The 12,857-nt window shown below is 39.5% G+C and overlaps 1 protein-coding gene across 1 annotated transcript in view; it reads right to left on the bottom strand.

The window, feature by feature from the left end:
• IMPG1 (interphotoreceptor matrix proteoglycan 1) overlaps positions 1 to 12,857 on the bottom strand; it is a 145,802-nt gene that overhangs the window by 36,012 nt on the left and 96,933 nt on the right. Inside the window, 5 exon segments of the mRNA XM_006878342.1 lie at positions 4,969 to 5,099; positions 5,101 to 5,132; positions 5,134 to 5,157; positions 9,040 to 9,259; positions 9,261 to 9,570. Coding sequence (XP_006878404.1) covers positions 4,969 to 5,099; positions 5,101 to 5,132; positions 5,134 to 5,157; positions 9,040 to 9,259; positions 9,261 to 9,570 — 717 coding nt within the window.

A 12,857-nucleotide genomic window follows, 5' to 3' on the forward strand; every position in this document is an offset into this window, starting at 1 on the left:
TTTGCCCGATTAGTGTTTCTGAGGAGTGACAGGTGAGCTTGTTGTTCAAATGACTCTGCAGTCCAATGCATTAACCAAATATGTGTGTGTGTGTATTTGTTGTTGTTAATTAGCGTGGAGTCGGTTCCAATTCATAGTGACCCTGCACAGGGCTTCCAAGGCTGCAAATCTTTATGGGAGCAGAAAGCCTCATCTTTCTCCCATGGAACAGCTGGTAGTTTTGAACTGCTGACCTTGAGGTTAGCAACCCAATTCGTAACCACTGCATTACCATATATATATATGTTGTTGTTGTTAAGTGCCATTGAGTTTATTTTGACCCATGTATCCCTGTATAGGATTTCCAAAGAGTGACTGGTGAGCTTGAACTACCAACCTTGTGGTTCAAACCAACTTTGTAGTACAGTGCATTAACCCACAGTGCCACCCCAGGACTCTATCTATCTATCTATCTATCTATCTATCTATCTATCTATCTATCTATCTATCTATCTATCTATCACTGGTTTTGCTAGAAATGCCCGTCATAGACATGTGATACTGAGAAAGTTGGGTTCTAGAGCAAGAAAACCACAAGGATGAGTTTTTGAAATTGGTACTCAAATCTGAATAATTTTAAAGGGACAGATAAAGGGTGGGGTTATTTTTGACCTTCACTTCATAAGAATCTGCTTTGGGCTGATTTTGAGGTTGGTCCTCTATTCCCCTTGTGGAGTCTGATGAAGTCAGACATAGTCCCCACTTGGTTTAAGCCACTGGCATCAGGAGCAGGATTCACTGTAATGGCTCCTGACTCATGGACGTATGAGGTTTTGTAAGAGAAAGAATGAAAGGGTATGGGATAAATGCTTCAGCTGAGGGGAGAGTAGCTTTTGGAACTGCCTGGAGCCTGTGTCATGCTATTTAAATGGGGCCAGGGCCTACTGGAATCCAGAGTCCCAAGATCATTTGCACATGAATGGAGTTAGTTCAAGGGAGAAGAAAAGATTAAACTTGAGTTTTTAAAAAAGGTTTGTATTTTTGATTGCCTTTTGAATATTGGTTTCTTCTGTTATTATTGTAAAATAGACATACAAGTGTGATAGTAATGAATACTGGGTGTGATGATTACAAAGAATTTGTAAGCCTATTCTTGATTGGATTTGCTAAAAGGGGAGTTAGAATTTGCCCAGAAAGATATAGGCTTTTTCCTTTTATCCTTTGTAGAGTATGGGGCATTAGGTGGAATCCTGAGACCCACCAAGAACCTTAAAAGTTGGAACATTTGCATTTGAAAAGACATACAGAAAAAAAGTGGGATATTTGGGTTTTTGAAATTTAAACAAGCTGTTTGCTTTGGAAGCATCAAGACAAGGAAAGTCAGCCCATCAGACCAAACCCCTTTCTAGGACTGAATGTTAAAGGGAACCAGTGAGTTGTCTTGTAAGGCTTGCTAGGAAACATCTTGGTCTACTTGAGAATGGACTTGGGCAATGAGGCAATGAAGACACAGGCTGAGTTTGGACATGTTCTATTGGCAACCATTGACTTTGAGATGAATGGAGCAGAAGGACTGGCTGGTCTGAAGTGCAGGGAGTTGAATGAACTTCTGAGCCCACAGGTACTGATCTATCCCGTGGGGGCTAGGGCTGAGAGTGATGGGGTCAGCTGGTCTGAAGTGGAGAGAGGTTATGTGAACTCCCAAATTTGCAGCTGGTACCCATTTGACCTAGTTTGGATGACTAGGGTTGAACTGATCAAAAACTAACCAGATGAAGATAAAGTTGTTTGATACTGTGACCAAGTATAAATTGGTATAATTTGTTGGACTGTACTTTTGCTTATGGATGCAGTTTGCTCAAAATTCCAACCAGAATGGAAAGTTCTACAGATCAAGGAACATGCTTGTGTCCTCAGTGTGCTGAGTTGATAGGGATGGGCAATTTAGGCACTGGTTATCAAAAATGGAGGCTATAAAGGCATGAAGCGACTGGCTTATACACTTTCATGAGTATGCTTAGTTTCAGAATGAAGGGAATATTGTAGAATCGCCACTGACAAGTTTTCCTCTTTTTCTGAGGGGTCTGGTGAAAGGGGGTGATGATTATATGATTTTGTGATTTTAATTGTGAATAATTGTTAGTAGGATTATTTGTGTTAGTCAAAACTAATTGTAGAAGATATGTAACTAAAAGGGGGGAATAGTTCATCTTTCATTTCAGGAATAGATGATACTAGGACTATCAAGAAGGAAGACCATAAATGGAGTGTGGGATTCCTGCCTGGAAAAGTGGCAACAGTAAAGATAGTGGCAGAGGCATGGAGAGCCAGAGCAGCTTCAGACTTTAGGTTCATGGACTGAGTAAGGTTGTGTGCCTATCGGCAGGAGGCTGGCTTGCAGAACGTGCCCTTTGGACATTTAAATGAATATATATTTTTTGTTTTGTTTTGTATGTGTGCATCAAATAATTTTGCTTTGTTCATTTGTGGCCTATAAGATGTAAATAGTTTCAGTTGTACATGTTTTGGTTATATCATGTTAGGCTCAAGTATGACTTTATAATATCTTTATTTAGAGATTATATAAATAGTTTATAGGTATCAAGTTGACAAGCATGGACTATAATAGTTAGGGTTCTGTGTCAACTTGACTAGACCATGATTCCCATGGCTTAGGAGTTAATATGAGCTTATTCCCATGGTGATGAAACCTAATTCAGGCAGAGTTAACTCTATGATAAGTGGTTATGAGCAGCCAATCCATTGAAGGGATGCTTCCTCGAGGTTGTGGCCTGCTCCCAATATAATGGACAGGGGGGAAAGCTTGCTCTCACTCTTCCATTGGGGACCCAGGACTCTGCAATTGTAAGCCACTTCCTTGATAATAAACTTCTCTCCTTTCTATACATATATATGTTTCACTGGTTTTGCTTCTCTAGAAAACCCAACCTAAGACATCCCATATAACCTTAACTTGTTACTCTGGAGTCAGTTTCAATTCATGGCGATCCCATGTGTTACAATGTATAATTGAGGTCCATAAGTTTTTCAAGGCTGTAACTTTTCAGAAACGGATCTCCAGGCTTTTCTTCTGAGGTGCCTCTGGGTAGGTTCAAATACCAACCTTTCAGTTGGTAGTTAAACTCTTAATCCTGTGTGCCACCCAAAGGGATTCCACTTCCTTTTATTTTTACCCACTGACTGAAAAACTGGTACACTGGTCCTAACTGGCATTGCAAGGGCCCCCTGGATGGTTTTTAGTTCCAAGGCAGTTTTCAGGAGGAGAAGCAGTACCTTTAATCTTTGATTTCCTTAGTTTATTTCGCTGCTCCTCTTTAGAGGTACGAATTCCCAGGCTCAATGCCTAAGGCCTCTCAATCTTTTTAATGATCCTGTTTACTTAAGTACCAGGCATTTTTTTTCAAGTTGCTTAAAGCCCAGCTCTGTTACAGATAAGTGTCTCCCAACTGAGTCTTTTAGTTTGCATTTTGCCCAAGGTCATTTTCATTGCTAGTCCTTCCTTGCTAGTCCACTGAGAGCTAGAGTGTGTTAAAGATTCGCTTCACTAATTCATAGCCAGTTTGGAAGCTTTGTTTTGACCCTGACTGCAAGGTCTCCTTGTGGAACCATCCTGGTTGCACTCCCAGGAATTAAAACTGTCTTCAATTGGCTAAAAAACAGAATTTTGAAACTAATGGTGGAAACAGTTCCCAATTTGGGCAAGACTGGTTACAGTGGTATATATACTAAGTTTTATTATCAGAATAGATGTTTGCTTTCAGTTATGTAGGTTCGGACTAAAACCTCATATCTTCAAGAGTGTTCTCCATATTTAATTATTCTTTATTTTAATCTGCCTATGGAAGTTGGTCTAGGACATATCATTGGTAGGGGGAAATTATTTTCTTCCTTTGGTGATGGTGAAGTGACTTTTTTCTAGGTTTAAATCCTGATATAATGACTATTTTTATTTTCTTAGGAAGTTGTCATTTCACTTTGAATGACGCTATGAAGAGGCTATTCCCGTATGTGATTGGAAAGTTTCTTAGTTAAGAGCCTAGGTTGTTGTACCACATTGAGAAGATGTATTTGACTTTTAGAAGAATGTAAATTACTTTGGCTGTTGAGTACCTTTTTGACATATACATTATAAATATGGAGTCCTGGCCGGAACTATAGAATAAGCACTGGATTGCTAACAGCAAAGTTGGCAGTTCAAACCCACCAGCCACTCCCTGGAAGTCTTATACAGGATGACTATGAGTCATAACATAATCATATACATATCATAAGAATAGTACAAATTTAGTTTTGAGGGGAAATGAAAGTGCTGAGATTATAAAGCAAGAGGTATGCCTGTTGTTTGTCTTTGATGTACAAAAACTATAACTTGTCTGTTTTAGATACCTACCTTTTAATAATGTGATCCATAACTTCTGAGAAGTCCTTGTGATGCAAATGGTTAATGTACTTGGTTGCTAACAGAAAGGCTGATGGTTCAAGTCAACCTGAAGGTGCCTTGAAAGATAGGATGACAGTCTACTTCATAATAATCAGTCACTGAAAACCAAACCAAATAATTCTACTCTGACATATATGGTGTTCCCGTGAGCAACTGGTTTGTTGGTTAGCTCTAACTTCCCAAGGTTTGTTCTTTGTTGTTTTTGTTGATATATATGTGTGTCGCTGTGTGTGTGTTTTTAAAACTTTTTATTGTGAATTGGGTGAAGGTTTACAGAACAGATAGTCAGTTTTACATTCAATAATAATTCATACACATTTTGTTTATTCTCATTGGTTGCAATCCCATCCAGGTAACATCACTTATCCCACTCCCTCCCTGTGTTTCTTTTGTCCATATCTACTTCTTTCCTGACCCTCTTAGCCCAAATGTTTCTTTTATCGAGTGTGATTTTAATTGGACTCTTATTCTGGTCTGAGAGTTCAACTATTTACTTTAAAAACAAAACAACTGAAAACAACTTTGACAATAGCTGTCTATTTCCAGATCAAGTTGTTGGGCTCCAGCAGAATGAAAGCCCTCCAAGACTTTGGTGAGGTTATATGGCAGCAATTTAGCAAGCCTCGTTTTGCTATTCACGATGACACTCGCATTTCTGGTTAAGTATTTTGAGTTGCTTAAATCCTGTTAAGACTGGATCACAGATATGGAACCAGCTGCAAAATGAAAGATGGTTTATTCTTAACTCTGTTCTAAGTGCTCAGCTGTTGTTAATTCCATTTTGTTCACTTTTTATTATCTGATGCATAAATTTCACTTCCTCTTTATTTTTAATTTTTGTTTTTGGATTGAATATGAGACCAGAACACTACTGCTTAATGATCTATTTGCCGTGATTATGTTCCATATTTCTACCTTTCTATTTGTGTGTTGAGATAGATGGGCAGTGATTTTCTTCCTGATGAATTGTGAGACTAGAAGATTAAAAAAAAAAAAAAATTCAGGTCAATGCTATTAACTAAGCTGGAATGCCAGGTTCAGTTGTTTAAAAGAGTCCAAGTAAATAAAAACATGTTCCAAATTGAGCTCAGGAGTAGAATGACTTACGCCTGTGTAAATGGGACATCTATTTGGAAGCAACCAATTTGAAATGACCTATTGAAATAAACAACAGCTTAGACATTGGCCTGCCTGTCTATATAGGAACTGTTTCATAGTCAACACAAATGCTGGGCAGTGAAAATAACAGGGAACTGGCAGTTAACAGGATTGGGTGCCAGTCCTGGAACCATCCTTAGCCAACTGTGTGACCTTCATCAGTTCCATAACCTTTGCATTTTACCCAGTACCATTATCTGAATTGTGAGGGAGAAGAAAAAGGGGTTCCTTAAGAATCCTTTCCAAACTACTCAAAAGTGTGTTCCAGGGCGTCTTGTTTCAGTTTATCATACCTACCTCATGTAAGCTACATCTACTTTTTTTTTTTTTAAGTTTTAATTGTGAATTATGTGATTGTTTACATGGGAGAACATTAGCTTTACATTCATCCTATTGTATATTGTTTCATTGCCATGGTTACAATCACCTCCATGCATCATCAAACAACCAAAGGGTACATCCCACAAGCCTGCCCCCTGGTTGTCAGCACACAGCCCCTCTCCCTCCCTGGGTCCAGAGTCCCAAGCCGTGCCATCTCTCCATGTCATCTCTCTCTGCCTCTATCTCTGGCGTCACTGCTTCTCTGGGTAGGGTCTTTCTTTTTGCTCTTCTCCCTTGATGGTCCTAGGGACCGCCTCTCCTGAATTGCAAAGTCAACAACTCCCTTCCTTTTTTTTACAAAAAAATCTACCTTTACATTTCCAATCCTCACAAGCAGTCCTGATAGCAATTATTCACTATTGTACCACAAGAGTCTCATCCCCATCTCCTTTCATCAGCCCCACCCAGACAGATTGGATACTACTCAGTGGAGATTCTACTTTCCTCCACATCTTCTGGATCTAGGCTCCCTCTTGTAAGCTGGTAAGCTAGTCACTTCTTGCATTTGTAGCACCCCATTTTGGGTAGCCAATGTCCAAGTTGCCCATCCCTGTCTACTCTATGTATTGAGGGGGTGGAAATGATCCTTGCTGTGAAGATTTGTTCTTTCTTTTGAGCTACTGCATCCATAGGTACAGGTCAAGTTCATCAAATTGTATCAGATTATTCTTTTTTTTTTTCCACTTCTTTCTTCTTCTAGTCGAGTTCTGCTCATCCAGCTATTGAATCCAGGTCAAGTGGATATTATCTGTAAGTGTGGGTGTTCTTGTGCATCTCCCCTCACCTCTTATCAGCTGGACGCTTCACTCTCCACTCTAGTTACATTTACCTTTGAGACCATGTTTTCAGAAATGTTCCAAACATTTCTTTATTTACTTGTCTCTGGTCCTGCATGTTAATCCCCTCAAGCATGAACTGTAAACCTTTGGACCCAAAGACCACAAAGACCACACTCTATCCTCCTAGACTTGGCCCAGATCCATTTTGCTGTTTTTGTTCTTGACATACCCCATCAGAATTTGATTCTGTTATTCTGATCCATATTCTAGTACTTCTGTCACAAGATTACTGTGAAAATAAAATGAAATTGTATTTAAAATGTAGGAATTTTTCCTTCCTAAATCAACTCTCCCTTGGTTTTCTCGTACTTTGACTTGTCTTATTTTTGGCCTCTTAGCCATGTTTTGGCCTCTGTTAAGGACTCCCTGCCTTTATCTACTGTACAGGTTACTAGCTTTGCCTTTCCCCAAACCATACTCCTGTTCTTCTTGGGAAAGAGGCTGCCTAATTAGAGATCACATTTCCCAGCTTCACTTGCATCAAGGTGTGACCATGTGACTAAGTCCCACCAATGGGATACGAGTGGAAATGATATCATCCACTCTGGTATCACTTCCTTACAAGAACATTGCTTGCCTTGGGCTTCCTATTTAGCCCTGCTTATAAGTGGAAACACACATGTGCTACTGACTCAGCCTTGACCATGTACCTGAGGACAACATACTTGGGGTTGGCAGAGCTATAAGAAGGAAGGAGTGTGGTTTCCCGATGAAGGCCAACAAATTAAAGAGAAATAAATTTGTATCTTATGTAAGCAGCTATATTCTTTATTATGGCAGGTTAGCATATACCCTAACTAGTTTATTTCATTTACTGGGACTCTGTTCTCACTGGGATTGTTCTAATATACACTCACCCTACTATGGGACAGGTAGAAAGATTACCCAGATATAGTCTTTACTTGTTTCCTTGAATAAATTGGCTTTTATGTAGATTTAAATTAATATAATTCTTCATTTTATATGAATCATGCACATTTTTCTTCCTATTATTTTCTAAAAGTCAACATTCTGTGTCAAATGCATTTTGTGTTGCTGTTGTTGTTAGGTGACATTGAGTTGGTTTTGATTCACAGTGCCCTATGTACAACAGAACCAAACATTGCCTGAGTCTGCACCAGCCTCACAATCTTTCCTGTTTGAACCCAGTGTTGTAGCCACTATGTCATTCCCTCTCATTGAAGGTCTTCTTCTTTTTTGCTCACTTTCTACTTTGTCAAGCAGGATGACCTTCTTCAGGTAATGGTTCCTCCTGGTATCATATCTGAAGTGCATGAGATGAAATCTCACCATACTCACTGTCATGGAGCATTCTGTTTGTACTTCTTCCAAGACAGATCTGTTCATTCTTCTGCAGTCCATGATATACTTAATATTCTTCACCAACACTACAATTCAAATACATCGATTCTTCTGTCTTCCTTATTTATTGAGTAATTTATTTTAATTGGCCATTATTGCATAGAAGGTATTTCTTATTTTACATGTATTGCATAGAAGGTGTTTCTTACTTTACACATTTCTTATTTTACATGTATTTCTTATTGTACATGTAGAAACTAGCTAAACATGTGAGTTTTATAGCTAAGATATATGTCATCATGACCATCTTTTCATTTTCTTAGTTTGTGTCTCTGTTCTCACTGGGACTGTCTTCTGTCTGGGACTCAGTGCTCACGGGAGCTTTAAAAGGAAATAAAAAAATGAGTACTTTATACCTGAACTCTGCCTCATTTACGCAAGATCATTCTAGGTGTATTTTCTTTGGTCAAATGACTGGAAAGTATCTTGTGGCATTATGACTTAGGAAAAGCCCACTCACACTGTTCTTAGGTTCTACCATCAATATTTGAGTGACTATTCCTGGGTAATAGCTCTGGTAGCGTAGTGGTTATGAATACGGCTGTGAACCGCAAGGTCAGCAGTTCAAAACAACCAGCTGTTTCGTGGGAGAAAGATGAGGCTTTCTGCTTCCGTAAAGATTTACAGCCTTTGTTTGTATTAGGTTGTGCTTCCACCACAAAGCTTACTAGTCTGCATGGATCAGAATCCATCTGAACACTCTAGCTGAATGCCTTCAGCAATAAGGATCACAACGTCTTATCTTTTTTAACCTGCATTGCTTAAAACAGCTGTGATTATTATATATATTATAATGTAACAACAAAAGCAAAATGGGAACAAGATTCTCAGAGAGAATTGTAAGCAATGTCCACTCACCAGCTGTGAGAATCCTTGCTGCAAAGCTTGGTATTCCAGAGAACTCTCATTGAAGAGGTCATTAGAGAATGGTGTGTCAGCAAAATGCAGATTGAAGAACACTACCAGCTCTTGGTCTTTGGAGGCAATGATCATAGAGTTAGTGAGGATATACTGAAAAACTGGAACAGGTGTGGTATTCTCCAAAAAATGATATGAGGTAGAGACATAACTTGTGTCATGGTACATCAGACAAGGCAGGAGAGTTGGACAGACTCATTACATCTAGGTCTCTGACCATAAACTAATTGTTCATACTTAAACCTCTGGCTTCTGAAGATGCAGGGGGATGTGAAATTTCCATAGCAGATTGGCTGATGGCAGAGTAATCGTCAGTGGGGATGGTTATACCTGGGACAGATGCTGTTGAGTCAATGGCCATTACGTCTATGACACTTTGATCAATCAAAGAGAAGACTCTTGATCCAGTAAAACAAAGGTCGAGTTTCTGATTGGAAGGTGGAGGCCATAGCAGGAGAGACCAAGAACTGTCTGTGGAGGAAGCTTCTGAGACCAGTTACATTACGTGTAGGTGTTCCACAAAGAACGGAAAGAAAAAAAAGAAAATCCAGTTATGTTTGACTTTGAAAATACAGAGAGTTTGTATTGGTCATTTAAAAAGTCAAAATTTAAAACTGACACTTGGCATAGAAATGTCAGGCCATCCTGTGTTTAACCCTATGGAAGCAGAGGGTGGGTTTCTATAGTCCAGCTTTATTTGGAACAGTGAGCAACAGCTACCTAGAATGGTTGGAATGACTCACAAGCCAGACACAGTATACCTGGAGACAGGTAGTACAAAATGACCAGATCACCAGCTAGTGCCACCAAACTGCTGCAGGCATTGGAATAATTTATATGATCATATCTCCCCTCCTGCTCCCCAAGCCTCCCTCTCCCCTGTCCCCCAACCAGCTAGCTGCATACAGTTTTGGTCCAATCATTTTATTCACCTTATAGTAATGCAATCTTGCATTTTATATAACTGAATTTTTTAGATCCCAGTTACACCACTGGTAGTTTTATTACTTATATTATGGAGGGAAGGGAGAATAATTCACTGGCTAGAAGGGAGATACGTGGTAACTTGAGTGCCAGGGAAGGCAATATATATAAAAAATTAAATGATAATATCCATAATTGGATGGAGTCCTGGTGTGGCACTGTGGAATGATGCAGTGGACCATAAGGTCAGCTTGAACCACAAGGTTGATGGTTCAAACTCATCAGTTTCTCGTTGGAAACATCATACAGGGTCACTATGAGTTGGAACCAATTTAATGACAACATAGATGGATAATTTGACTGACTAATTTGACAATTTGAAGATGTGTTTGTGAGTGTAAAGATACAGATAATACATACACACACACACACACGTCGAGTTGGTTCTGACTCGTAATGACCCTGTACAGGGTTTCCAAGACTATGAATCTTTACGGGGCAGAAAGCCTCATCTTTCTCCCATGGAACAGCTGGTAGTTTCGAACTGCTGACCTTGAGGTTCGCAGCCCGATTTGTAACCACTATGCTACCAGAACTATACTGCATTTCTTATTGAGCAAGTTTTTGTTGTTAGTTGCTGTTGAATTGATTGGGACTCACGGCAAACCCATGTGTGCAAACAGAACTGCTTCATAGGGTTTTCAAGACTGATCTTTCAAGACTGTTTCCTGAGATGGCTTTTAACTGCCAACCTTTTGGCTAGTATTTAAGTGCTTAACTATATGTACCACCCAGGATTCCTATATTGACCAAACATCTTTCTAAATATTTAAGGGTTTTTATCACTTTTATGTTAAAAAACCAAATCAAACCCGCTGCCATCGAGTTGATTTGGCCTCATAGTGACCCTGTAGGATGGAGTGGAACTGCTTCATGAGATTTCTTATGACTGTAAATCTTTACAGAAGCAGACCACCTCATCTTCCTACCACGGAGTGCCTAGTGGGTTTAACACTGGACCTTGTGGTGGTTAGCATCCCAGGGCTTATCTCATTGTGCCGTCAGGGCTCCTTTACTTTTACATTGTTGTTGTTGTTGTTAAGTGCCATTGAGTTGGTGCTAATGCACAATGACCCTATCTATATAGGATTTCTGAGGATTATCTAGTGAATTTGAACTGCCAACCTTTTGGTTAGCAGTCCAGTGTTTATCCGACAGAGCCACACCAGGACTCTTAATTTTACATTATTCTCTAATAATTTCTGCATTCCTTTCCTGGATAAGTGTACTTTGAGCTAATAAAGTCAACTCCTTTTTTGGTGCAAAATTAAAAATCAATAAGGGTTTATGAATTAAGAATGTGCTTATATGAAAATTTCAGATGGAAAAGTTTGGTGGATTATTAAAATATTCCAAAAATCTAGACCCAGAACCTCTGACTTTATTTAAGGCTTTTTACATAGATCAAATCCTGTGCAGGGTCGGAACTGACTCGATGATACTTAACAACAATGACATCATGTAGATCAAAACAGGAAGTTTTCTGTGATTACTTTGGTAGCATTCTGGCAAACATGTGGTAAAACTGCTGAAATCCAAATGCTGAGCATGATAAATGGTTCTCCATCAGCTAATTATTACAGCACCATCACCAAAACTGAAACTCAAAGTAATGAACCATTCTGAAAGGTAGAATTTTATTACTTTCTTCAAATAAAGTCAGCTTATTGATGAGTTCCTAGTGTTGTTGTAGGATAAGCAATGAACAACTAATCCCAAGGTTGACAGTTCAAACCCACCAATTGCTCCATGGGAGAAATATGAGGCTTTCTGTCCCCATAAAGAGCCTTGGAAACCGTATACAGAGTCGCTATCCGTTGGAACCAACTTGGAGGCATACAGCAATAATTGGTGAGTTATGCTCAGATGTCAGAGAAGTGCTTGCTTTTCTCTTCACCTGGGGAGGACCCGTCTAGGTGTACTCATACCCACAACTCAGCTACCAGGAATGATATTTCCAAGCACTCTCTGGATATACATTTGTGGTTTTATTCACAGCTACATGGAAAGCTCTGGGGTGAGTAAACTGAAAGGCTTCAAGTGTTACCAGTGATTTGATCTGACTTGTTTTTTCTATAGGAAAATGAGTTTGGATTCTGCTCCTATGGCATGAGCTCTGGCTTTATAAGTGACGAGGGTTGGGCAAATAGAGACAGAATGAAGCACATATCTTAATTCTGCTCATGGGCCAGAATCTCATTACTCAAACCTATATCATTGTATAGATTTTTACCAATCAAAATACCCTATGGCACGATGTTGTCAACCAACAAGATGAATTTCTAACCCCTTTGTTTTGTGTCAAGGAGCTCTGGTGGTACAGTGGGTGAAGCATTGGGTTGCTAACTGAAGGGTTGGTGATTCAAAACCACAAACCCCTTTTCTAGAGAAAAATGTCTACTCTTGTAAAGATTCACTTTTGCAAACCCCATGGAACAGTTCCACTCTGACCTATAAGGGATTATGAGTCAGAAGCAACAGTGGTTTTTTTTTTTTTTGTTGTTGTTGTTGCTTTGTGGCAGGAGGCCTCAGAGTGCAGTGGGTTATGTATTGGGCTGCTAACCAAAAGGTCAACAGTTGGAACCCCCAACTTCGGAAAGATGAGGCAGTTGGCTTCTGTAAAGATTTACAGCTTCAGAAACCCTATGGAGCAGTCCTACTCTGTCCTTTTTATGTTGTTGTTGTTGTCAGGTGCCATCGAGTCAGAACCGACTCATAGCAACCCCATGCACAGCAGAACGAAACAATGCCCGATCCTGGGCCAACCTCACTAC

This window comes from Chrysochloris asiatica, unplaced genomic scaffold (genome assembly GCF_000296735.1).
Source record: "Chrysochloris asiatica unplaced genomic scaffold, ChrAsi1.0 scaffold00019, whole genome shotgun sequence".
NCBI lineage: Eukaryota > Metazoa > Chordata > Mammalia > Afrosoricida > Chrysochloridae > Chrysochloris > Chrysochloris asiatica.